This window comes from Dendrobates tinctorius, unplaced genomic scaffold, assembly GCF_039654945.1.
Source record: "Dendrobates tinctorius isolate UK_male_01 unplaced genomic scaffold, ASM3965494v1 ptg000081l, whole genome shotgun sequence".
Classification (NCBI taxonomy): Eukaryota; Metazoa; Chordata; class Amphibia; order Anura; family Dendrobatidae; genus Dendrobates; species Dendrobates tinctorius.
The window spans coordinates 18,571,336-18,597,730 of record NW_027361749.1 but is presented as its reverse complement, the minus strand read 5'-3'; the positions used below and the strand labels follow the sequence as shown (position 1 = coordinate 18,597,730).

At 43.0% G+C, this 26,395-nt stretch overlaps 1 protein-coding gene across 2 annotated transcripts in view; it reads left to right on the top strand.

The window, feature by feature from the left end:
* The first annotated feature begins 360 nt into the window (after positions 1 to 360).
* The window catches only part of ALKAL1 (ALK and LTK ligand 1), a 194,431-nt gene continuing 168,396 nt past the window's right edge, over positions 361 to 26,395 (top strand). Inside the window, exons 1-2 of one of the 2 annotated variants that reach the window (XM_073583800.1) lie at positions 361 to 454; positions 1,935 to 2,233. In XM_073583800.1, the coding sequence (XP_073439901.1) occupies positions 1,951 to 2,233 (283 nt within the window). In that variant the 5' untranslated portion in view covers positions 361 to 454; positions 1,935 to 1,950. Of the gene's footprint in view, positions 455 to 1,628; positions 2,234 to 26,395 lie in introns of those variants that run through there. The other variant, XM_073583799.1, reaches the window with a different exon arrangement.

Sequence of the window (26,395 nt, the reverse complement as noted above, 5' to 3'; positions counted from 1 at the left end):
TAGAACTTGTCTGCATTTTTCAAGAAGTCTCAGGGGAAGGATAAATTTTCTTCCCTCTTTTCTTGTCATTCTAAGTGAATCCCCATAAGTCCTAAATTCTTTCTAAAGCTTTCAGCTTTATTAACAGGCACTTCCTGATCTAAAGGGAGAATCTAATTCACAAATATATCTGAGTCAGTCTAATAAATGGCTCTCAATTGCTATCCATGGGGAGGGGGTGGTGATACTGTATGCCAGGAAGAGCCATGGTGACTCAAAGAATGAATTACCAAAGATGTTTTCATTACCTGCCACCCACCTACAAGTCAATACTATTAGCTTCAGCAGCCACCTAGAGAAAGTATATATAAGACAGGTGTATGGATCTCAAAACATGCTCTTACTGTAACCTGCATGCTCTTGGCAAGTCTGCACATCTTACATCAGTGTTGGGAAGAAGTCCAGCTTACCAAGGGTGAGTTACTGGAATATCTGGTGTCTTTATACATCACTTTTCATTATTCTTTCTTATGTATTATACGATGTTTAGTATGAATAACTTTTATTATATACAGTGCAGCAATATACACAACATAGTCATATGTAGCAGAATTTACTGCATATATTCAAAGTTAGATTATATAGACTAATAAATTGTACTGAACATGTTATGCTCTATATCTGTGATGCACATACATGATATAACCCCAAGTTCTTACCTATATTTTCCACTCTTTTTGGTTCAGTTTACAGACATTAGCATTATCCAAGTGTTACACACACACACACACACACAGACACACACACACACACGTGTGTACGTGTGTATATATATAGTGTGTGTGTATATATGTGTGTATTTATTTGTGTGTATATATGTCTATATGTGTGTGTATATATAAATATCTATACATATGTTCCTGTATATATACACAACTGTGTGTATGTATAAAAACAAAACTTCCTTCTCACCCCTCAATGGGGGTGGACTTTATATATATATATGTTCATGAGTATATATACACATAAATCTCTCTATATATATCTACAAAAATATATATATGTTCATGTGTATATATGTATATATTTGCACATCTCTCTATATATATGTATATAGAGATAGATATATGTGTGTGTGTGCATGTCTATGTAGAAAAAAATATATATATTAGTTTTAGGATTTAGTTAGGAGCTGGCATGAATTCAGAGAATGTCTTAGAGCAGGGTTAGGTAGGATGTGGAACTACAAGTCCCACCATGGCAGGCTACTGTCTCCATGTACACTGTGGAATGATTGTGCCTTGCACTCCTTTTCCAATGCAGCAGGTATGACTGTATCTGCACGTGTGGATGTCAAATCCAGCTGTTCCTTCCTTTTGAGTGCAGCGCAGACTTTATGACTTGCAGTTTTGCCTTACATGTGTCTTCATAATCCCGGCAATAATAATGACAGAGAAGAAAGCGAAGTAAATCCCAAACAAAGCCAGGATTGTATCGCTGTGCTGCATTGTTAATACCTTTTCTAATCCGAAGCTATAAATGTGCCCTGGAAGATGTGGGATGAGAGGCAGCCTGGAGGGTGGAGAGTCTGGCCACTCAATTAGGGAGGCTAGTCATTGACTTGCTGCTATGAGTTGCTGTGCCCTGTGAGGAGGAGGGTGCTGGTCTGGTGGATTAGAACAGTTGAGGAAAGAGATGAGGAGGACAGATTGTTTGATCATTAATGTGAAGTTAGCAGTAGTTATTATCAGCAGCAGCTCCTGAGCCTCCTCTCCTCTTCTCCTTCTCTGCTTTGCCTTTTGCATTTCCTCAGCACCCTTCTGACAGCCAGAAGTTCTTCCCAGGATCATCTAGGTGTCCACGAGTTGGCCAAGATCACCATGAGCAGCCAGAAGATGATAAGGGGCAGAAGCTAGCATGTGTAACTCTTGTCTCCATCCCTCTCTCTTTCCCAGGATCGCAAAGGGAGAGATGCAGAGGGCGAGGAAATGGCAGGCACTACTGGCCATCTCCTTATTGCTGGTCACCTCCTCTGTTCATGGCATCAGTGAAGCCCAGGAAAGAGAGAGAAGAACTCTTCTAGACCTTATTGTGCAGGCCATTGGGGACAGTAGCACTAGCAGGGAAAGTGCTGGCAAAGTCATTACCAGGCGGTACAGCGAGGGGACTGCTTACTCTTCAGAGCATGGTGGTCAACGCAGACTGTACTCCAGGGAGAGGACTTCACCAAGGACCAGCAGCAAGAGACCTTCAGGTAGGTGACCTTCTCCCAAGGGATATATCACCAAGTTTATACAGTATAATCCATCCCATCAGACATCCAGTAGTATTATCTCCCTCCAGAGGCTTTAATCGCTTTAGAGGGGATTTCATGCTGATATCAGACTTGGGTTCATCTCTATCTACTGTAGCTTCACCCTACTGCTGATAATTACAATGGGGGCACCAGTGTTCATCAGACCATGCACATTGCAATTGGCTTTAAATAGAAATGTGACAGCACCAGGTATTATGGCAAAATTGAGAAGTTTTCATGTCTCTGGTGAAAGAGTGATTGTGTCTTTCAAGAGGTATTGTGCTTAAACTTGTCGCAGTAAATGTGGAAAGGCTTATCTCTTGTAAGAGTAGACAGGAAACAATGAAGTTCTCGTAGTTCTAAAAGGACATCATAGAGCAAATGATCAAAACTAGGAGGTTATTTCCCAACAATTCTTTTGAAGTTTTTCCAGCAGGAAGTTATCAGCCAAGTCTTATGATTCTCCAATAACTAGTACTGATACACTACAATTCACACTTGTTGGTCAATACAGTGCCACAAATATGGGCCCTAAAGTTGTTCCCCTGAGTTTGACACTTTCTGAAATGGTTTAAGTAAATGCATTATTTTTATACTTGCTCTTATATTAGTATGACCATTCTTTTCTCCATAAACTCCATTTTCCATGCATATTAGCAGTTTTAAGTCAAGATCAGTGCATACTTTAAGTTTAGAAAATACAGCATCCAAATGTTAGCAGTGAGTGAACAGAAACAGGAATTTCCATTCTCACCTTGTATTTTAACTGATGCATTTGTGTTTTTAATTCGATTTTTATGGTACGTTTTTCGGGAAACTCTAGGTGCGTCATGTTCATGGAATTTGTTGACCTGTCTTTTGTTGGATTATTATTATTTTTTTAATTAATTTTCTCTTGCCGACACACACAGTTGTTTAATCAAGTCTTCATGATGTTGAAGATTTGTTTCTAAATTTTCTAAAAAACGATTGCCCAACGTGAGAACCTGATGTCCTTCATACACATTTATAAATGTAATTTCTCCAGTTTTCAGCAAACTTTAGAAATAAAGCCGACATGTAGAGTAATGGACTTAGGGCTCATACCCATTTGCGAGAAAAAAAAAAATGATCCGTTTTCTGGACGGAAAAAAACGGACCATAACTATGCTATTGTTATGCGTTTTGTATGCGATTTTTAATCGCACAAACCATTTTACATCTGTTTTACATAAGGTTTTTATCTGTATGCAATGCCTTTTTTTTCTATGCAACTATATTTCTACAGGCATTTACAGGACCATTTACAGCGTTCTATGACATAGAATGGTAATGAATCCATTAAAAACGGATGGAAAACGGACTGTCCGTTTTTCGTCCGTTTTTTATTGCATCCATTGACTTGCATTGGTGTTTCTCATGAGAAGATCGCAGCAAAATGCAGCATGCTGTGATTTTTTTCTCAGTCCGATTTCGGATGAGAAAAAATATCACAAGTGAGATGTCACCCATTGACTAACATTGGTCAGAGTGCAATCCGATTTTTTATCGGATTACTCTCGTCTGATTTTCTCTCCAGTGAGTATGAGTCCTTACAAGGGAAAACTGACACCATTTTTGCTGTGGTAGTAAACTGGGACAGGTAAGAACTTGAAGGGGTTCTCTAGGGTAACATATAAATTATGGCAGGTTTCTTTTAAAGACAGTGTCACCCCTGATCATGGGTTATGCATGATATTGCTGCTCAGCTACATTCACTTCAGCGAAGCTGAGCTGTAATACCAGACAAAAACCATGGTCTGGGGTGGCACTGTTTCTGAAAAGAGCCAGTTGTGTTTTAGCTACCCCTTTCAGTTTTTCTGTCCTAACGTCTTTCAGTAGCTATGCCATATTCAGGGATATTGTAATGGTTCTGCTGATATAAACATGTATGTGGCATAAAAAAAACATTAATTATTTGGAAAGTATTAAAAACATACAGAAAAGGAGAATTTGTTAAATTCTGCATCATTTTTTCTAAAATATAACATGGCCTAGATGAATCCAAAGATTGCACCCAATGTGTTCTATTTTGGAGTAGTTTCTGAGACATGCTTGGCACATTATTAGATCCACCAAATACATGTGTGATTGACGCTTAAAGACACAATAGAAAACCAGGTGTGAACAAGTCCTTAATGCATGCAAGTCACATCAATTCTATTTTGTACTAAGGGATTTTTATCATTACAATTTTGCACCAGAACAAAATAACGTCTTAGGGAGATATTGTGTTGTGTATATGTGGTGAACGATGATACATTTCCGTAGCTAATCTATTGGAAGTCTATTGCTTTTCTAAGCTTTTATTCTTCATCAGTACATATAATGCTTGACAGATTTTTACAGAGAACTGTTTTTTATATTTGGATCAGGTTACTTTTATCCCTGGACCATCACGGGGGAAAAAAAAAAGATAAATGATGAGGTGGTGCCCTATCGAAAAGCATTTGGCCTCCATTTATCAAGGAGTTTCCACCAGATTTCTTGTGTAAAAGTGCAACATTTTTGTCCAACTTATACAAGCGTAAAATTACTGTAGTTTTAGTGGGTTTTATACTGGTTTAGAAAACTTTATAAAAAGTGGAGTACACTTCTTTTGCTGCTGCACTTGCGTTAAAAGATGCACCAAATTCATGAAAGGTGCACATCTCTTAATAATTTTGGCGCACCTTACTCCAGCGCCTCCTTCATGGAGACTGGTAGGCAGATTGCCAGACCTGATGAATTGAAGCCTTTGCGCTGAATTTCCATCTCTCCTCCACTGAGTTGATTTGAATTAAAATCCAATAAAGCTGGTTTAGTTTCTGCCTCACTTGGTAAAACTCCAATTTAATGCTAAATCAGTAAATCACATTTCTCAGTTAATATATGTCCAGACTGATCACAACGCAAAGGACACCGCAAGAATCACCTTCTGCCCATAATTGTGAGTTCAGTTGTTCTTTCACGGTAATGTGTCATTTTCTTTTACCTAGTTTCTAAAAAAAAAAACAAAAAAAAAAAATGTCAGAAGACTCCTATTCTAAACTAAGCCTAAGTGCTCTTGCAGATGACTGTATATTCGGTCCAAGTGCAATCCAACAAAACATCGGATTGCACTTGGACCAATGTTACTATGGGGCCCGTGCAATTTATAAAGTGCAGATAAAAGTTTTTTCAGTTTGTTGCAAGCAGTCAACATATATGTCAGCCATTATAAATTCATGCACTTTAATTATGTGCATGTCTGAGTTGTAAAACATGAAAGCACATCATGCCATCATCCTAATAAGCATAGAAAATGACTTCTCACGCTCCATGAAAACTTTACTGCCCTAATCTCAGAGTCTGTGACTGAAACATGGAAAATTGGGAATGAACACAGTGCTACTGTCACGATCCATTTTTGGATCTGTGTCAGATCAGGATTCTCATATATAAACTTTTTTTCTTTCAGGCCATTGGGGGTTAACATCAGTTTTTCCCCCCAGTGACCGCTGGTGTAATTGCCTTGCTAGGTGAGTTTGCTAATGCAAGTGTTGACCACTCCCACATCCCTTTAAAAGGTCACCTGGTGCATCTTCTGATTGGTGGTTATACAGGTCCTTTGGAAACCAACCGTGCTGAAGAAAGGATCTTTCTGGTGCAATGGTGCTTCAGCTGTATGCTGTGATTGGGTGCCTTACTCTGCTATTCGGTGCATTGCAGCAGAGAAAGCTAAGTGTTGTTTGTCTTACCTTGTCTGTTATTTTCCTGTGGTGTTGTATTAGTGCAGCGGTGGGACCAGTGTCCACACTTACCAATTCCCTATTGAGGGATAGGTGCAGGGCAAGTGAGGGCTACGGTTTTAAAGAAGCCGTATAGGAACGTCAGGATAGACCAGGGCACAGCCTCAGGAGAGTGCAGGAGGTGTCCATTTCCCCGTTCGTTATCACAGGGCCCACCGTTGTAATTGTGTCCCCGGTGTTCCCTTGTTTGTTTGCCGCTTGGTGACCGACTGATTGCTGGGTCGTGTCACACAGGGCCAGTCACTTTGTGATATTATAACCAACCTCCCCATTTTTTCTGGTGAGCCATGGCCCAAATGCAGGCCTTTGCCCAACTGCTTCAGACCCTCACTAAGGAGCGTGGGGTGCTGCGTGGTGTGGTGGTGCCCGCAGCTGCAGCAATTGGTGGGGTTCGGGGCCTCAGTTTAGGTGCAGGCTCAACCAGAACCCAGGTTATCTCTCCCAGACTGGTTTTCTGGAGGGAGAGAGAATTTTTTGGTTTTTCATGAGGCCTGCAAGCTACACTTCAGGCTCCGCCCTCATTCATCAGGGAGTGAGGAACAGCGGGTGGGATTCATCAATCTTGGGCCTTCTCCCTGCTGGCCGATTCACCATCTCTACGGTCAGTGGATGAGTTTTTTGTGGCTTTGGCGAATATGCTCCCTGTTGTCCTTGCTAGGGAGGAGGACACACCAGTGCTGACGGATGAACCCATGCAAGTGGGAGGAGCTAGTTCCCAAGCAGTGGCGCCTGCGGTTTGTCATGGTGTGGGGGAATGTTTTCACTGTGGGCAGACTGGTCATTTTATCAGGGTCTACCCATCTTTTGCCAAAACTTCTTTACCACCTAAGAAGCCGTGTCCCCCTGGTCGTGTGGAGGGAGGTGACCAGGGAGTGTATATTTCCTCCATTTTGTCCCCTCACTGTACCTTGTCAGCAGAAGTGGTGGCTGGTGGGGTAACTGAGGGTATACTGGTGCTTGTGGACAGAGGAGCAGGAGTCAATCTGGTGGATGCTCACTTTGTCCAGACCCATGGCCTGAGGTGTAGGATGCTAGCCAAACCCCTAAGCATCCAGGCCATTGACTCTGTCCCACTTAGCCAGGGGAGGCTGACCCAAGTCATGAATACTATACATCTGCGCATAGGGACTCATCATGAAGAGTCCCTGTCATGCTATGTCTTGGGGGGAATGCCATCACCTATCATTTTAGGCTTCCCTTGGTTGAAAAAACACAACCCAGTCATAGATTGGCAGTCTAGGGAAGTAGTCAGCTGGGATCAGTCATGTGAGGGCTGCTACCCAAGGGCTACTGTCTCTGCCTGTCATTCTACAACCATCTCCTTCTTCTCCAGTGGGGGCAGCAGATTTGCTGCCAGGGAGTAGGGGCAAGTCTCAACCCTCACCACATGCTAACCCTGAGTGTCGGAGTCCTCTTTGGAGGAAGAGTCAGAGGAGGGTGGTGGTTCCTTCTGTGCATTGTGGGGGTGTGAGTGTGATGACACAGGGGAATGCCTCTGTTGTCAGTTCCTTGAAGAGTTCACCGTCTTGTGGCAAACGTGTGTGTGGCAATAAACGTTCAGGTCCAGACCCGTGTATGAGCGAGTTTGTATGGGTGTCCACCAAAAACATCCGGTGGAGGTGTGCTGCTGGGGTCTGTAATTCTTGGGTGATCGGGCCGTATCGGGTGTCGGCCATTCTTGGCCACAGGGACTTACCAGCTGGAGTTACCCCCAGTAATGCCCGTACAAAACTCATTCACCAGGTCGGTGCTCTGGAGATTTGTGGCACCTCCAGAGCATACATTATTGTCAATTCCATCAGTCTGCATTTGCCATAAATCTGAGAGTCAGGTGACTGCCGGGGTGAACTCTAGTGGATCGAGGCATCCTCAGCGTAGGTTGTTTTCTGGTGAGGTGTGGTGTTGAGGGTCTAGAGGCCCCTCATTGAAGGAGGGGTACTGTCACGATCCATTTTTAGATCTGTGTCAGATCTGGATTCTCATATGTAAACTTTTTTCCTTTCAGGACATTGGGGGTTAACATCAGTTTTTCCCCCCAGTGGCTGCTGGTGTAATTACATTGCTAGGTGAGTTTGCTGATGCAAGTGTTGACCACTTCCACATTCCTTTAAAATTAAAAGGTCACCTGGTGCATCAGCTGAGTGTTGGTTATACAGGTCCTTTGGAAACCAACCGTGCTGAAGAAAGGATCTTTCTGGTGCAGCGGTGCTTCAGCTGTATGCTGTGATTGGGTGCCTTATTCTGCTGTTCAGTGCATTGCAGCAGAGAAAGCTAAGTGTTGTTTGTCTTACCTTGTCTGTTATTTTCCTGTGGTGTTGTATTAGTGCAGCGCTGGGACCAGTGTCCACACTTACCAATTCCCTATTAAGGGATAGGTGCAGGGCAAGTGAGGGCTAAGGTATCCTGCTCGGCGACGGTTTGAAAGAAGCCGTATAGGAACGTCAGGATAGGCCAGGGCACAGCCTCAGGAGAGTGCAGGAGGTGTCCATTTCCCCTGTTTCCTATCACAGGGCCCACCGTTGTAATTGTGTCTCCGGTGTTCCCTTGTTTGTTTGTTGTTTGGTGACCGACCAATTGCTGGGTCGTGTCACACAGGGCCAGTCACTTCGTGACAGCTACCAGCTGTACATAATCTTTGTCAAGAGTCTGGAATTGTTGGATTCCAAGAAGAGAATTAGTGAAATAGCCAATTTCAGTAGCTATATCCAATGTAATTTTCCTTCATACATAATATATCTATGATTTTCCAATGTTTTACATCAGTATTTGTAAACCAAAACCAGGAGTGAGGCCAGGGTCACACAAGTGTATTCAAGTCTATGGGTGCGTGGAAAACATCGTACTGCATTCAGATAACATCTGAGTGTAGTCTGATTTCCACAGACTGACACAATGGAGAAGATGGACAAATTTTGTTCTCCTTCTTCTCCTCACAGTGTGCTCCGATTCTCTCATCTGAGAGAATCTGTTCACATGAAGCTGACACTCTGAGAGAACTTGAAGCAGAGCTTGATCAGAGAGTCATTTGCATAATCAACCTGATTCTCTCAGAATCTACTTTCATGTGATCCTGTCCTAAAGCAGTTGGTTGGGTCTTCTGATGCAAGAAAAGTTCATGTCTCATGGATGCCATGTGGAGATGAGAGTGTGAATAATCACCTGTTTTTCATCTTTAAAAAGATGACATTTTTAGATTTCTTTTGTATTCCATATGTCTGTATTTCATATCCGTATTGCATCTGTGGGTCTGTATTTTACATTTTTGTAAATGGTCTATAAGTGCACAAAAGTTATATTCTATAGGAATCAACCATATCTGATTTTTACAGATATACTGTAGTTGTGTGAAAAACTGTTTGCCCCCTTTCCCAATTTTCAATTCTTTGCCATGTTTGTTACACTTAAATGTTTCAGATCACTAAACAAATATAGACATAGAAAACACAAGTAAATACAAAATTCAGTTTTTAAATGAAGATCTTTATTATTAAGTTAAAAAGAAATCCATACCTACAGGGCCCTGTGTAAAAAAGTGATTGCCCCCTAAGCCTAATAACTTGTTGGGCCACCCTTTGCAGCAGCAACTGCCATTAAGCATTTGCAATAACTGTCCATATTTTTTTACAACACTCTGCAGGAATTTTGGCCCACTTATCTTTGCAGAATTGTTGTAATTCAGCCATATTGGAGGGTTTCCAAACATGAATCACCTTTTTAAGGTCATGCCTCAGCATCTCAATCGGAAGCTCAGGACTTTGACTAGTTCATCTTAAAAAAGACACTGTGTGTGTCGATACGTGTGGGTCCATGTGCCCAACAGGGCCCCGGTGTCCTTGTGTAGAGGGGTGACCATCTGACTGAACCAGGGCTAAGTGTCAGTGTCCTTTCATTACACTTGGTATGATTCATTGGTCCCAGATATATTCTATATTGCTGAGGCACTGTATGCATTATGACTATACAGGCAATATTTGCCTCAAACAGTCATTATTTGTAGGACTTGATAAGTTATACATTACATGTGCTTTATGTTTATTTGTAGTTTCCATATGGGAGACTGATTTAACCTGGTAATTATAGCAGCATAAGTATATTGTATAAGCTCTCACTTTTTGGACTATTGCATACTTGAAAAGCCTTGATTTATCTAGCACGGCCTGAAGGTATTTTGTATATCATACATTTGATTCTGGATTTTTTCTGCTTTAGTGCTATTTTTAATTGTTTTTATTGTGTTGGCTTGGTCTTGTCAAAATAAAACTTTATATTTTTCTATTTAGATTATCTTGGTGATCCCTTGATTTCTGCATGTACTTGCCTTTTTTTGTCACAGACACCTTCCAAAAAGTTCAACTTTTGTCTCGTCAGTCCATAGAGTATTCACTCAAAAGTCTTGGGGATCATCAAGATGTTTTCTGGGAATACTGAGATGAGCCTTTATGCTCTTATTACTCAGCAGTAGTTTTGATCTTGGAATTCTTCCATGCAGGCCATTTTTTCCAGTCTCTTTTTACGGTGGTCTTGAACAGTGACCTTAAATGAGGCAAGTGAGGCCTGTAGTTCTTTGGATGTTGTTGTGAGGTGTTTTGTGACCTCTTGAATGAGTCATTGCTGCGCTCTTGGAGTAATTTTAGTCGGCCAACCACTCCTGGGAAGTCTCACAAGTGTTCCATGTTTTTGCCATTTATGGATAATGGCTCTCACTGTGGTTAGCTGGAGTCTCAAAGATTTAGAAATAGCTTTATAACCTTTTCCAGACTGATAGATCTCAATTACTTTGTTTCTCATTTGTTCCAGAGTTTCTTTGGACCACATGATGTCTAGCTTTTGAGGACCTTTTGGTATATTTTACTTTGTCAAACAGATCCTATTTAAGTGATTTCTTGATTGAGAACAGGTAATCAGGTCAGGGTGTGGCTATTGAATTTGATTTCAGCTTCCCAAAGATGTGAGAAACCACAGTTAATTTAAGTTTTAAGGAGTGGGAGTCAAAAACTTTTTCACATAGTGTTCTGTAGGTTTGGATTTCTTTTTCCCTTAATAATAAAGACCTTGATTTAAAAACTTCATTTTGTGTTTACTTGTGTTATCTTTGTCTAATATTTACATTTGTTTGGTGATCTGAAACATTTAAGTGTGACAAACATGCAAAAGAATAGGAAATCAAGAAGGGGGAAAATGCTAATAATATTACAAGAATGGTTTGTTCTTGTAATATTAATAACTGGTGATGTATAAAAACAGATGCCACAGGGATGACAGTACAGGTAAAAAACTGTTCTTTTTATCTGGATGTAACTCATGCAATTGGTGTGAACTTAACCACAGGCTGGATTCAGATGAAAGTTTGCAAAATTGTACATTTTATGTACAGAATTTTGACAATTTTTCATCAGTATTTTCATCCGTATGCAATTCACATTCCAGTACGTTTTCTTACATCCATGTCTGTTTTGTACCTTTGAATGGCAATTTTTACTTGGCCAATTTAATAAATAATACAGTTTATCTATCAAATTAAAATGTATCCATGAAAAACATATGACATGTGGATGGTATCCAGTATGCGATCAGATTTTTAATTACTCATTAACTTATTAAGGAGGTCTGATCCAGAATACAGATTACAGTTACACATTCTCCGATTATTTGCTTGCACACGATCAAACCATATGTAAAAACGTCCATATTGGTTTGCATCGGTCCTTTGAAATGCTATCTGTTTTGCATCTGGACAACACATAGACTTTTAATACGTTTGTCTGAATGAGCCCTTAAGCTCAGAGTGTACGCGGACGGCACACTGACCAATGTTATTGAATAGGGATGTTCAGATGATATTTTCTTCAAAGAAACCAAGCGTCCATGCAAAAAGGAAAACAGCAGCATGCCATACACTAGTCTCTTCCATACCTTTCATCTATTCAAGTCTATAGGTACACCGTAAATATAGCATCCTATTTTTATGGGTATATTGCAGTTAGTAACAAAGGAAACTTTATTAGATCTTGTACATTTTTTAATTGCTGATGTATAAAAACAGATGTCACATGGGGGACACACAGATGTAAAACATGTGCATGCGAATAACACATGGATGGAGTATGAATGGAATACAGATGACACTACAGATGAAAATCGTCTTTATTTTCTAGCTGAAATATCCACATTAAAAATGGTCAAAAACATTTTTGTTGGATATTTTTTGCATGCTTTTTTTTAAAAGGGAACCTGTCAGCAGCATTGTGCTTCAGACACTGCATATTGCCTGGGTCATGCTGATACTGCATGGAGTCTGGATTCTGCTGATACAACAACTCACTCGACTGTTCTCATAAAATAAATCTTCAACCCTTTCTGTGATGGTCAGGAATTTTACGGAAAGTATTTAGAGTACTCTTTATATTTTTTTTGTCAGAATAGATTTAATAGATTTCTGTAAATTATTGTACAATTCTAGCTTTGCGTAGATAAAACCTCAGGATAGGCCATCAATAAGAAAGGCCATCAATATCAGGTCATAGGGATACGACACCCGGCACATCCACCGATCAGCTGTTATAAGCTCTGGTGGCTTGATGGGAATTTTGCATAGAACTTCACTGTTCAGCTCAGTTCAATGTGATGCAGCTGCTGCTAGGTACAGCAAATCAACTCATATTCTCTAGAACCAGTTCTCTAATGCCACATATTACAGGTTGCTACCCTGTCGCTGGATGTCCAGGTCTTAACACATGACTTAAAATGTTAAGCAAAACCACAGTATTTTGAAGACTTATCTCTGGGGATCCTGCCCGTTATCAGTGGAGAGCAAAGCATTGTTTGGCTTTTAGGGAGTCTTTGGATGGAGTTCTCCTTGTGGAAGCTTCCAGTTGCAATCAGAAGACTTTTAGGCTAGGGTAAAATTCTCTGGAAAGACAGAATTCAAGCTAGCTCTCCTCAAGAAGAAAGAAATCCAACTCTTTAGTGCCACATATTGGAGGTAGCTTCCAATCTCAATCAATATCCAACTATTTAATAAGACTTGTCACACGGCTTAGAATATTTAGCCAAACCAGAGTCTTCTCTAATGCGAAAAGGCACCCAACTGCAGACAGGTGTTTTATACTTCTTTCTTCTTGTCAGAGCTGGGTACTGGTTGAATGGGTGAAAGGCATTTGTCGGAGGTCTAATGGGCATGGTTTCTCCTTGTGGAGGCTGGCAGTTGGTGGAGGAAGACGTACAGTGTAGCTCAAGCAATGCTCCAAGGGAAAAACTGCTGTCCGTCTACTCATATTGTTCATTGCTGGGAAGTTCTTTTGGTCTACTTTATAGAGTTGCAAAGAAATCTAATAATAGTCAATTCCCTTGAGTTTCTAAAAATAGATCACATAAGTATAGACATAAAACTTTCCAGAACTCAGCTAGTACCTGTGTGGAATGCAGTATAGTATACAGTGCAAGCTGTACAATTTATGATTCAAGGTCTTCAATTCCAGAGACAAGTACAAGTACCAGTATGTAGGATCACTTTATAGCATGTAATCAATGTATTTGTTGGACCATAAATATTTGAAATCATTCTCTAAAACTTTAACTTCATTACTATATATAATACATCGCGCAGCTTATTATATGTGTGTGTTGTTATACTTGGATACTTGGGATTGTTTGCAGATTGCTCAGTGTTTATTGTAACCATTTCTAATCTTTCAACCTTCTTTACTGCAGTCACAAGCAGTTTTACTCTAGTATTCCAGAGCAATCTGTGAATCTAGGGTCACATCTCCGTATGTTCTGTCATCGAAGAGAATTGGGCATATTTTACAAATCACACTTGGAGCAGAGTATGATCAGAGTGTGATCTGATTCTCTTGAGTGAGGAGAATGGGGAAAAAATTTCTCCACCTTTTCCATTCTGTAAGTCTGTGGAAATCGGATTGCACTCAGATGTCATCCGAACGCAGTCCAATGGCTTTCATGTACTCATTGACTTGCATGGCTGAGTGCTCTCTGAATATCTAATAAAACTCGGACATGCAGTCATTTTTCCCTCAGTCTGAGTCGGTCCAAGGAAAAAAAACAAACATGCACAACCCCATAGAATAACATTGGTCCGAGTTTGCAGATAAGGGCAGTTAGGTACGCCTGCACAGGAGTAAGATGTCAGGGAGCAATGAAGCAACAGGAGGGCAGCATGGCAAGAAGATTGGAAGCGCCGGACCCGGACCTGCGACACCCATCAGACCGGACTGTGTTGGACACCCCCCCCACCGTGAGTATAATAAAACTTATTTTTTCTTATCTTTTCAGGTTGGACCGGGAGCTTAGCTACAGCATTATAGAATGCTATAGATAAGCCCTGAAAGGCATGGCAAGTTAGTGATGAACAAAGTCCTAATGATTTACTAAGACTACAGCATTTTTGAAATGGTAACCTTAAGGCCGTGATCTAATGTGCGAAAACGCTATGTCTTTATGAACTAAGATTTTTTCTACATCTTTTCCACAAACGTCTACCCCACAATGTACAACAGCGGTCAGTTCTGTTTATTGTGTTTTTGTTGCCTCTTTTATACACTTTTCCTGTTTTCAATACAGTTTTGATTTAGATTTTATGCACTTTCCAGGCATGTTAAAAGCTGATATACTTTCATTCCACACTTAAAAATGCATACACTAAATATGAACAGCTTTCATGGATTTTCATCCACTTTCTTTGAAATGTTAAATACAGCAGATTTTCCACACAAGAAAATCAAAAGAAATTCAGATTTTAAGCTACATGGGAACACGACCTAAAGCAATGTATGAATCATGACATGTGTTGTGATCCCCAAATATTGGAGCAGCCACGGACAGAAGAAGATGACAGTGGGAAACAGTAATTAGTGTCTCGCGAGGAAGATGATGAAACACAGTGTATGAAGTCCTCCTTTATGTCTAATACAGGGCGTATCGGAGTCCCTCTTCCTTCTAATTTTTGGCAGTTCTTACAATGTCCGTATAGTCTATGTGAGTTTCAGAGTCCCTCCTTCATAAATTAAACAAGATGTGTCTGACCATGTCACACACACCACATGCCCAGATAAGGTAATCAAATGTTAAAATTACATTTACTGGTGACCACTGGTGGGTGTAGTTTTATTTCATCTTCTACTATGTCATCTACTGTAGTCATAGGTGGCGTGGAAACACGGTGAAACCTGGCTATTAAGGGATGAAGGAGGCGTTTTTTTTCTCTTCTAATTTTACCTTATATGCAAGTCATTACACAGGAAAGAATGTTTTTTTTTAAATATTTTTTCCTGTAAAATCCTTTTTACCTTTGGTATTGTATGTTTTATTGTCAGTCCATAAAAGTGTAGTAATACTCTGACAACATTGTTCCCACCAGCAACCTGGGAGTCAGAGATGCATCCAGGTATCTTATCCATGCTGTTCACATTCCATTTGAGTGCTGTTTCCATCCACTTCAGGGAATTTTCTGCCCTCCCCCAGCCCTCCTGTTAGGGTCTTCTGGAAAAATGCTCGCGGGTGTTCTAAATTTTGAAGTTTGGTATGTACGATTTGATAAAGAGTTTGCAGCCTGTGCCGGTGATTTCGGACCCATGATGATACCCCAGTCCAGGGCTGAGGTTCCTCTGGGTCCAACTCTACCTCTGTGATCCTCTTGCCCTTGCGTCTGAAAAGCAGAGAATAAGGGGTATAGCCGGTAACTCGATGTACTCGGTTGTTATAGACCCATACTAGTTCAGGGACATATTCGGGCCAAGGGGCCTTCTTGCCACTCTCCAGAGTATGCAACATTTGGATTAATGTCCGATTAAATTGCTCTCAGGCCCCGTTTCCCTGCGGGTGGTATGGCGTGGTCCTGGATTTGTCAATACCGTAGAGATGGTGTAGTTCCTCCATTGTTTTTTCAAAAAAACATGCTCCTTGATCGGCATGTATCCTTTGAGGGCAGCCATAAAATTGTATAAAGTTTCTACAAATTGAGGAGGCGGCCGACACCACGCTCTGGTCTCGAGTGGGGGTGACCACAGCGAACTTAGTGAAATGGTCTACCATGACGAGGCAGTGTTCATACACCTGGAATGCAGGACCAATGGTCAGGTAATCCACCGCCAGAAGCTCGAGGGGTGCTGAGGTCACGATTATTTGTACTGGGGCTCGCTGTGCGGGCGGTTTAGCTAATTCGCATAGGCGACAGGTCCGGCAAGTCTCGTCCAAAACAGCATGCAAGCGTGGATGGTAAATTTTCTGTTGTAACCATTACAAGGTCTTTTGAGCTCCAAAGTGAGCCCCTTTTTCATGGGCTTCTCGAGCCAGTTCGTTAAGTGGGGCTCCTGGCGTAACTACCTGCCAAGTCGTCGTAGATGTTGTTCGTGATGTCATTTTACGATACAATAGTCCCTTTCGGATAACCAGTCTCTCCCATTGTCGTAACATCAGCGACATGTCCTGAGTCAAAGTCTGTCTTTTGGAGTCAGTGGGCAATTTGCCAGCAGTTACCCATTTCCGGAGAAGCCCAATTTCTTCGTCTTCTTGCTACTGTTGGATCCACTTATCCCGGGATTGTTCCAACATGCCCCTTAGGCTCTCCATGGGAGGTACTTCCTGGGTGGCAGCTGTAAGCACGGCAGCGGTGAGGGCAAACGGTATCTCTTCCCCTTCTAGTTCGTCATCTCAACTCTTCGCTGGGGTTGTATGTCGAATCCTGGAGAGAGCATCAGCGTGTTCATTCTCGGCCCCTCTTTTATAGATAAATTTATAGTTGAATTTCGCCATCCGGGCCACCCATCTTTGTTCCAGAGCTCCCAGTTCAGCGTTTTCCAAATGGGCCAGCGGGCTATTGTCGGTCCGCACCACTACCTCGGAGCCCGCCAGGTACTCTGCGAACCGCTCCGTCATGGCCCACACTACTGCAAGGAGCTCGAGCTTAAAGGAGCTGTAATTGTCAGGGTTGCGCTCGGAATCATGGAGTGAGTGGCTTCCTTACGCGATCACTCTCTCCCGGCCATCTTGAACTTGTGACGACACAGCCCCCAGCCCATGAAGACTCCCGTCAGTGTGCAGGATGAACGGTTGTGAGAAATCCGCATAAGCCAGCACTGGAGCATCCGAAAGCACAGCCTAAAGGTCTTGGAAGGCCTCTTCATGAGGTTGTTGCCACTGGATTTTTCGTCCATTTGCCCCAGTGGGAGCCCCCTTCAGCAGGTCATGCAGGGCTCGAGCCCGGCATGCAAAATTCTTTATGAAACGACGGTAGTATCCGGCCAACCCCAGGAAGGCCCGCACGTCTTTTATCGTCTCGGGGGTAGGCCATCCCTGAATGACAGCAACCATTTCCTGGGACAGCCTTACTCCCTCCGCCGAGACGACATGGCCCAGATATTCGATCTGGGTGCGAAATAGGTGGCATTTTTGGGGTTTTACCTTCAACCCGTACTTTTGCAGCCAGCCGAGTACCTGCCCCAATCGCTTCAGGTGGTCCTCAAACGTGGCAGCATAAATGATGATATCGTCCAGGTATATCAACATGACCTCAAAATTGAGATCTCCCTGACACCGCTCCATCAACCGCTGAAACGTCCCCGGGGCATTGGCCAGTCCAAATGGCATTCGATTGAACTCAAATAGTCCCATAGGAAGTATGAATGCCGTCTTAGCCCTGTCTTCTTCTGACATGGGCACCTGCCAGTGCCCACTGGCCAGGTCCAAAGTAGAAATGTACATTGCCTTCCCCAAGGCGGACAATGATTCTTCTATTCGGGGCAGTGGGTACGAGTCTTTGATGGTGCAAGCATTCAGCTTTCGATAGTCCACGCACAATCGTAAAGTGCCATCCTTTTTGCGGACCAACACAATGAGAGATGCCCAGGGGCTTTGGCTTTCTGGAATCACTGTCTTTCGTAGCATTTGGGCCAGCAAAGTTTTCACCTCTTGGTAGAGTTATGGAGGAATCTGTCGATATCGTTCACGGATGGGGGCTGCTCCTGCCGTGGGAATTCCATGGGTGATGGCTGTGGTACATCCAAAATCTTCCTCATGACTAGCAAATACCTCGTGGTACTGTCCGAGCAGTGTTTTTATCTGTGAGAGCTGGGCCGCAGTTAGTCCAGGGAGTTCGGCCCGCATTTGTTCCAGGATGTCTCAAACCTTTTCCTGAGTTGAAATTTCGGTAGCCTGCAGAGTCCGGATAGTTACTTCCCAAGGGTCCTCGGACTGCACTCTCAATTGAACCGCAGGGGCTGGTAGCACTTCTTCAAAAGGCCTTACTGGCTTGGCCAGTTCTGTTCGGGGCTTCAGAATGATGTCTTGGTCTTCAAGGTTGACGCAGCGCACCAGGACAGTCCCCTTCTGCACTGTGGTCAGGGAGCGAGCCACTAGTATGCCAGGGGGTAAGCGCTCCGAGTAGCATGGCTCCACCTGCATCTCCACGCCTTCCAATGGTATCGGGGCTCGGATGGGTAGGGCCACCACTGTCTGTCCAGGGGGCAGTACAAGCAGGGGAGCCGCTGGCGCGATGATTTTGCCCAGGGCCTTGCCCTCCTGGCAGTCCTGGGGGACTTGTGCTTCCCACACCAACTGCTGGAATACATGTCCTTGGGCCGTGTGGGAACCCCACTGTTTCAAGGTCTCATGTGTGGGATCATTGAGGAATAGGTTGCCAAACTCCCGCAGTATGTTCATGCCCAAAATGACTGGGTGCTGTTTATCAGTTTCTCCATGGGTCAGAACCACTCCCCTGTGGCCGAGGAATTTACCGCACAGCGTCACCTGTACCCACACCACCCCAGCAACAGGGACTGGTAGTTGATTGGCGGCTACCAGTCTGATCATGGGTCCCCACTGGGGTCTCGCTGCTTCAGGAAAATTTTGCTGGAAATAAGTTGCAGGCATAGTTGTCACTTGTGACCCTGTGTCCACTAGGCACCGGACTGCCCGGCCCTCTACTTCTGCCCATACCACCAGACATTTTGCGACCAAATCTTTGGGACTTCCACCACCCCTAATCGTGGGTTCTGGCTCCGAGTGGCGTCCCCCCAGCCCGGAGCCCTCTAGTTTTAATGGCCGCCGAGGTGGGTATCTCCCACATCGCGGACACTCTCAGGTGAAGTGGTCCGGCTCCCCGCACTCATAGCACCAGGTCTGTGCAGACCGACTGCCCCGGGGGGGAGCGGGGTCCCCCAGGACCAGGATTAACACTAGGCCGTCCAGTCCCAGACTCCGTCCTTCTTTTCACTTCAGCCAACTCGCCCTGGTTGTTCCTCGACTCCTGTTTCATTTCCTCTACCCACTGAGGCTCCACAACTGCATTCAGGGAAGCCTCCACACTCCGGACCTTCCCCACAGGGACCGCCATTCCCTGCTCTTGCTCTCGAGCGCATGCTTGACTTCCCACCTCGAAAAAGTCTTAACGTGGATTCATTCTAATCTGTTCCCGTAATGCCTGCTTTACTAACGGGTCCCGCAGTCCAGTCACCAACAGGTCGCATAGTGTAATGTCAACAGGTCCTACCCCTACGCCGTCCTTTCTTTCGATGGCCGTGTGCAACTCTTGGAGGACATTTATATACTGGGTGATGGTCTCCCCCTGCCCCTGCATCTGATTGAACAACCGGGTTCTTAACTCTCCCACATTGGTTGGGTCCCCATGGGTCTGTTCTAAAATCTGCAAAACCTTATCAAAGATGTTGCGGTGTCCCGAGGGTTTTAACATCACTGAATTCCGAGCCTCCCCGTCTAAGGCCATGAGAGCTACTTCTGCTTCCAGGTCAGGAGTCATCGGGTGCATTCGAAAGAGCCCCCCTCATTCGCTCTGTCCAGCTCCATAGCATGGTATTGGAGCTGGAAAATCTAGGCAGGTTGCTCAGCATAGCCCCCAATGAAATGCTGGAATGAGGGCCCTCGTCAGCTGTTGAGTTCACGGCCCTGCCCTGGTCTAGTTCACAGGATGCAGTGACGAGACACAAGACTGGTTGAATTTGGAAAAGCAAACTTTTTATAATTTAAAGCCACTAGGGCTATACTAAGCAACCAAAAAGGGGTAACAACAGTTGTCCTCGCAGGGACTCAGTACAACCAAACACTATTTGAAAAGAACACGACTAACCCGGCCGAGGGCGGTTACTATGGGGCCACGGTATGGCCGTCTACGTGTCCTTATACTCTATAATGTCACTTATCCATCCTAACGTCCCTCTGCGCTTCTGTGGAAGCTGCGTTGTTGATGAAGCTGCTTTGGTGTCTTTGATGAGGCTGCTGTGGCGTCTTTGATGAGGCTGCCTTGGCGTAGCAGCTGCTGGGCCCAGCTGCTGAAGATTTGGAATAGTCTTCGGGCGCCCCAGCGCCCAGGAGGAGTTGGGGCACAACAGGCCCTGATGGAGTCCTGAGATGGAGTTAGGCTGGTTTCACATTTGCGTTTTTTAGCGCTGGAAAAAAACGCTTATGTGCTCATGCGTTTTTTCCCCTATATTTAACATGGGTGCGCATACCTGCGCACTGGTAAGCGCATGTATGCGATTTTCATGCGCTGCGTTTTTTTGGGGTGTGCGTTTGTATTTTCCAGATGCAGCATGTTGCATTTTTTGGCCCTGCAAAAAAGCGCATGCGCACATATGCGCACGTTTTGCGCTAAAAATGGCCATTATAGCCTATGGATGCGCATACATGCGCACTGGCATGCTCATGTATGCGTTTTTTTGCACATGCGTTTTTTTTTGTTAACCATGGAATTTAGGGGTTTGGGTTAGAGTTAGGGTTAGTTAAGGGGGTTTAGGGTTAGGGTTAGGGTCAGGGTCAGGGTTAGGGTTGGGGTTAGGGTCAGGGTTAGGGTTAAGTATGGTTTGGTTAAGGGTCAGGGTCAGGGTTAGGGTTGGGGTTAGGGTCAGGGTTAGGGTTAAGTATGGTTTGGTTAAGGGTTAGGGTCAGGGTTAGGGTCAGGGTTAGGGTTAAGTATGGTTTGGTTAAGGGTTAGGGTCAGGGTTAGGGTTAGGGTTAGAGTTAAGGTTAGTTAGGGTTTGGGTTAGGGTTAAGTATGGTTTGGTTAAGGGTTAGGGTCAGGGTTAGGGTTAGGGTTAGGGTTAGGGTTAAGGTTAGTTAGGGTTAAGTATGGTTTGGTTAAGGGTTAGGGTCAGGGTCAGGGTTAGGGTTAGGGTTAAGGTTAGTTAGGGTTAAGTATGATTTGGTTAAGGGTTAGGGTCAGGGTTAGGGTTAGGGTTAAGGTTAGTTAGGGTTAAGTATGGTTTGGTTAAGGGTTAGGGTCAGGGTTAGGGTTAGGGTTAGGGTTAGGGTCAGGGTTAGGGTTAGGGTTAGGGTTAGGGTCAGGGTTAGGGTTAGGGTTAGGGTTAGGGTTAGTTAGGGTTTAGGGTTTGGGTTAGGGTTAAGTATGGTTTGGTTAAGGGTTAGGGTCAGGGTTAGGGTTAGGGTTAGGGTCAGGGTTAGGGTTAGGGTTAGGGTCAGGGTTAGGGTTAGTAAAGTCATGGTTTGGGTTAGTGTGAGGGGCCACCTAATGTTGGAAAAAAATGCAAACGCGGTAAAAACGCACTAAAAACGCATACAAACGCATAAAAACGCTGCGTTTTTTTCATGCATGCTCATAAAAATGCTTGAAAAAAACGCAGCAGTTGTATGCTTTCGTATGCGTTTTTTCAATGCGTTTTTTTGCGGGAAAAACGCGCTGCAAAAAAAAGCAAGTGTGAAACTAGCCTAACCCCCTGTTGTAACAGCGGGGTTGCGCTTTTTAGCGAGTTCAATGGGACACCTGTCCCCAAGCAGGGTTGTGTCGCAGTGCACAAGAGTGGTGATTTACTGGCCACACGCACAGCCTGGGGCTGTGTGCAGAGTGTCTCTGTTGACGAGGAACAGGCCCCAACTGCCAACTGCAGTGGGGTGAAGGCAGCTGTGTGCGGTGATAGACAGGCCGCAACCACGGCCTGACTTTAACCGGCAGCATCCGCAGGTGGCAGCAGGCAGGCTGCAACCACGGGCTGAAGGGGAATGGCAGCAGCCGGGAGAGGGAGCGGACAATCAACGGAGGCCTCGAGCTTAGCGGTAACGGCCGAGGATGACCGGGGGCAGATCGTAACCCGGGATTGGGGTGAAGAGACAGTCCCCTGTCGGTAAGCTCGGCGCCTCTTTCCTGAGGGCCACTGCGTATCTACCCTCTGCTGCTGGTCTCTTCTCTGAACTGTCAGTGTCCTTCCTGCTCTCTCACGCCTCCTCTGTCTCCTGCTCCGTGTCTGACGTATCACCAACTGCCTCCTCTGCGCGCTCCCTGCCCATTTTATACTCGCCCCTCCCCTTGCTGTCCTGTCACTCTCAACAGTCCACTCTCCTCCTCTGTCCCGCGGGTACTGTTTCCTTAGGAACTCAGCTGGTGGTCCCCTTGGTTCCGGCCGGACACTCTGTGGGGGTCCTCCTCCCTACAACAGCTGTGCAATTCACATAGAACAGTATCTAAATTCAAACATAATAATGTTTCAGTCTTTTTTATGAGTGTGCAAACATGTCGTAGATATTGTCCAAGTGAATAAGGCCAAGTGCACACGTTGAGTATTTGGTCAGTATCTTACCTCAGTATTTATAAGGCAAAACCAGGAGTGGGTAATAAATACAGAAGTGGTGACATGTTTCTATTATACTTTTCCTCTGATTGATCCACTCCTGGTTTTGGCTTACAAATACTGAGGTAAAATACTGACCAAATACTCAATGTGTGCACGCGGCCTAAGAGTATCTAAACTCCACCAAATCTTTCCTCACGAGGCTGCATTCCCACGATTTTTAATGTTGCAGAATTTCTTCTCCATTTCTGCACCTATTATTTAAATTAAGTTACTTGTGTTTTTTATAGCTGTTTTATTTGCTTTTTTTTATCATGCATTTTTGATGTTGCGTTTTTTGTCTCTTTTGGTGTGTCATTCTTTAAATAAAGCTGCTTTTTTATACTTCCTGCTGTTTGGCTTTGGCAAAAATTTATTGGTATACATAGGTGCAGATTACATGTGTTCATTATGAGTTTCCACTGGTGAAACACACTAAAAATGCATGTGAATTTTTACCTGACTTTTTTCCTTTATCTAATGCAAGTCTGCATATAAAACTCAGCATATATGCTCACAGATACAAAAACTGTGCTATTCCACCAGTAGTCAAACAGTCTAGTCACATCTCTCACTTGACAGGGCAGTGCACTCCAGCCTGGATTGCCAAATAAGCTATTCACATGACTTGTCTTCTGGGTCTACTCATCCAGACACGTGAATATAACATGCCTAACACTCTAAAGCTTGAAGTCATTTATGAATCATTTGTAAAATACTGTATATGTCATATGGATTAGACTTCAATGCTCATTTATCAAAGCCATATGATTTATTTCTGTTATATACTTAAGAATAACTGCTGGTCATAAAGTAAAGGAAGATTTAGTCATCTTGAGGCTCTGAAGCACTTGTGACTCTATGAAGTCCAAAATGGTTCATCAGCCAGAATACAGTAAAACATTGTGGAAAGTTGGTTGTTACTTATTATTTCAAAAACCTGGAAACAAAAAGTAAAAAAAAATCAGCTACAAAATTAGTAACAGGCTATATATGGTCTACCAATAATGCAAGATTCTGTATAGTATTCTAGTATAGCATCACTATATGCTCACTACAGTTACCAAGAGGGAATGCAGACTGTTATTAAGTTTGACTTTGACTTGTTTCCACTTTTCATACCATGAACGTAATAAACCCTGGATTGGAGACCCTGCGGCATGACATGGGTCCCGATCGTTGAAATGGTGACCCAATGTTGTCATGACAACATCTGGGTCACCACAGCTAGGAAAGTTGCTTGATCATGCACAGTGCATGTTCAGCAACTTTCTCTGTCAGTGCAGAGCTGACAGTTTGCATAGAATGCAAACATGTTTTTAAATAATTGTAAAAATATTTTTTTTAAATAATCAAAAAAACAATAATAAAAACATCAAAAGATATTGTACCCATAAATAAATATAAGAAAAAAAAGTAACCCAAAAAGTACACATATTTGGTATCGCCGCATACAGAATAAACAGACCTATAAAACTGTCCCACTAGTTAACCCCTTTAGTGAACACAAAAAAATATGTAAAAAACAAAGCAGAAAACAATGCTTTATCATCATACCGCAGAACAAAAAGTGGAATAAAACGAGATCAAAAAGTATATAAATAAACATGGTACCACTGAAAACGTCATGCTGTCCCGCAAAAAACAAGTCATCATACAGCTACATCATCAGAAAAATAAGAAAATTATAGCTCTCAGAATGAAGCAATGCAAAGTAATTTTTTTCTATTAAAATAGTTTTTATTATGTAAAAGCGCCAAAACATAAAAAAAAGTATAAAATGAGGTATCTTTGTAATCGTACTGACCCAAAGAATAAAACTTTCTTATCAATTTTACCACATGCAGAATGATATAAAACTCTCCCCCTCAAAAAAAATCCTGAATTGCTGGTTTTTGTATAGTCTGCCTCCCAAACATCAAAATAGAAAGTGATCTAAAAATGTCATGTGTCCGTAAATGGAAGCAATAAAAATGTCAACTCGTCCCACAAAAAATAAGCAGCTAAACATAAGAACCCAATATAAATCTGATGTAGCTGTAATCGCACCAATCCAAAGAATAAAGTCGCCTAATCACTTATACTGCACCATAAACAGTGTAAAAAATAAATAAAACCAATTCTTCTCCTGTTGTTGATTTTTCTCAATCAGCCTCCCAAAGATCGCCATAAGGTTGGGGGCACATTTATCCTGCTCACTGCTTTGAGCTCTTACATCGTGATTTCCATGTAAATCTGTGAAATACATAATTTAGATGGATTCCCTGGAGAAATATTCCCTAAAATGAGGCAGATGGAGGCACTGTGGATGCCATCTGATCTTTCATTTGGTGACGTCCAACTTTTTAGGATTGCATAAAATTGCCATCAGCCACAGTTTTATGTACTTCCGAAAAGAAGAACAACGCTGAACAGAGGCCAGATGGAGTCAAGAGTAATACTACTGCCTCATTACAGTTAATGGTTCCCTCAGCTGCTTCATCTGAATCATGTCACTCAGAGATTTAGATGGAAACCCCAAAGTAAGTGCTCAATGTAGAGCGTCGGATAAATGTGATCCCAAATGTTATGTAAAACGTTCCCAATAAAAGACTCAACCCAATCCACAAATAAAGCAAGTCCCTACTCAGGTCTGTCATCTGTTAACGGATATATAGGGGGCTTCCACATTACTGGTAGTACAAAGGCTCTGGAAAAGCAAAATGCCTCCTTACCCACCAAGAAATTCAGCAAATTCTCCAGTCCCAAATCCAAATTCCCTCTTCCCTTCTGAGCTCCACAGTGTACCTAAATAACAAATAGCATCCACATGTTTGGCATTTCTGAAGCAATGACAACCTGCCTAACTTCCAGGTGCATGTCTCCAGAAGCACAGGCTGGGATAACGTACTAGTGACTGCAACGTACTTGTCACTACAGCGTACAGGTCACTACAATGGCAGTTTGCAATTTTCACTTGGCACCATTCATTGCTGCTTGTTTCTGGAAAACATCTATGGAGTGAAAAGCATCACTACACTTGTAGATAAATTCCCAAAGGGGTATAATTTCCAAAAAGGGGTCACTTGAGGTGAATTCTGCTCTTCTAGCTCTGTATATTGAGTCCACAAACTGTTCTAGGAAAATTTGCACTCGAAGAGGCAAATAGCGCTCCGTTCCTCCTAAGTGTCTCTTTATGGCTAAGTAGAACTGTACAGCCACATATGAGATATTGCCATGTTCAGTAGAAATTTTAGGACAAATTATGGTGCCATTTTTACCCACTTCGTGTGTGAAAATGTAAAATATGGCACTCCTTACCTTCTGAGCTTTGCACTGTGCTTGAAAAATATTTACGAATTACATGTAGGGTATTGGCTCACTCAAGAAAAAATGGACCTCAGTTTGTTGTAAAAAAAATTCCTATTAACCCTTAGAAAAATTAAAAACCTGAGGTTAAAAAAACATTTTTGTAGATGAATTTATTGGGGAGTGTAGACTGTAAAATGAGTTCACATTTAGGGGTTTCTGTTGTTTTGGCACCATAGCGGCTCTGCTAATGTGCCATGGCACCCTCTAACCATTCCAGCAAAATCTGAACTTCAGTATGGTGCCTCTTCCCTTTTGAGCTTTGCACTGTACTTCAGTAGTAGTTTCCCCCCACATAAGGGGTATAGGTGTATTTAGGATAAATTGCACAATAAATTGTATGGTGCAAATTCTCCTGGTACCCTTATGGAAATGCAAAATTTGGTGCTAAAATA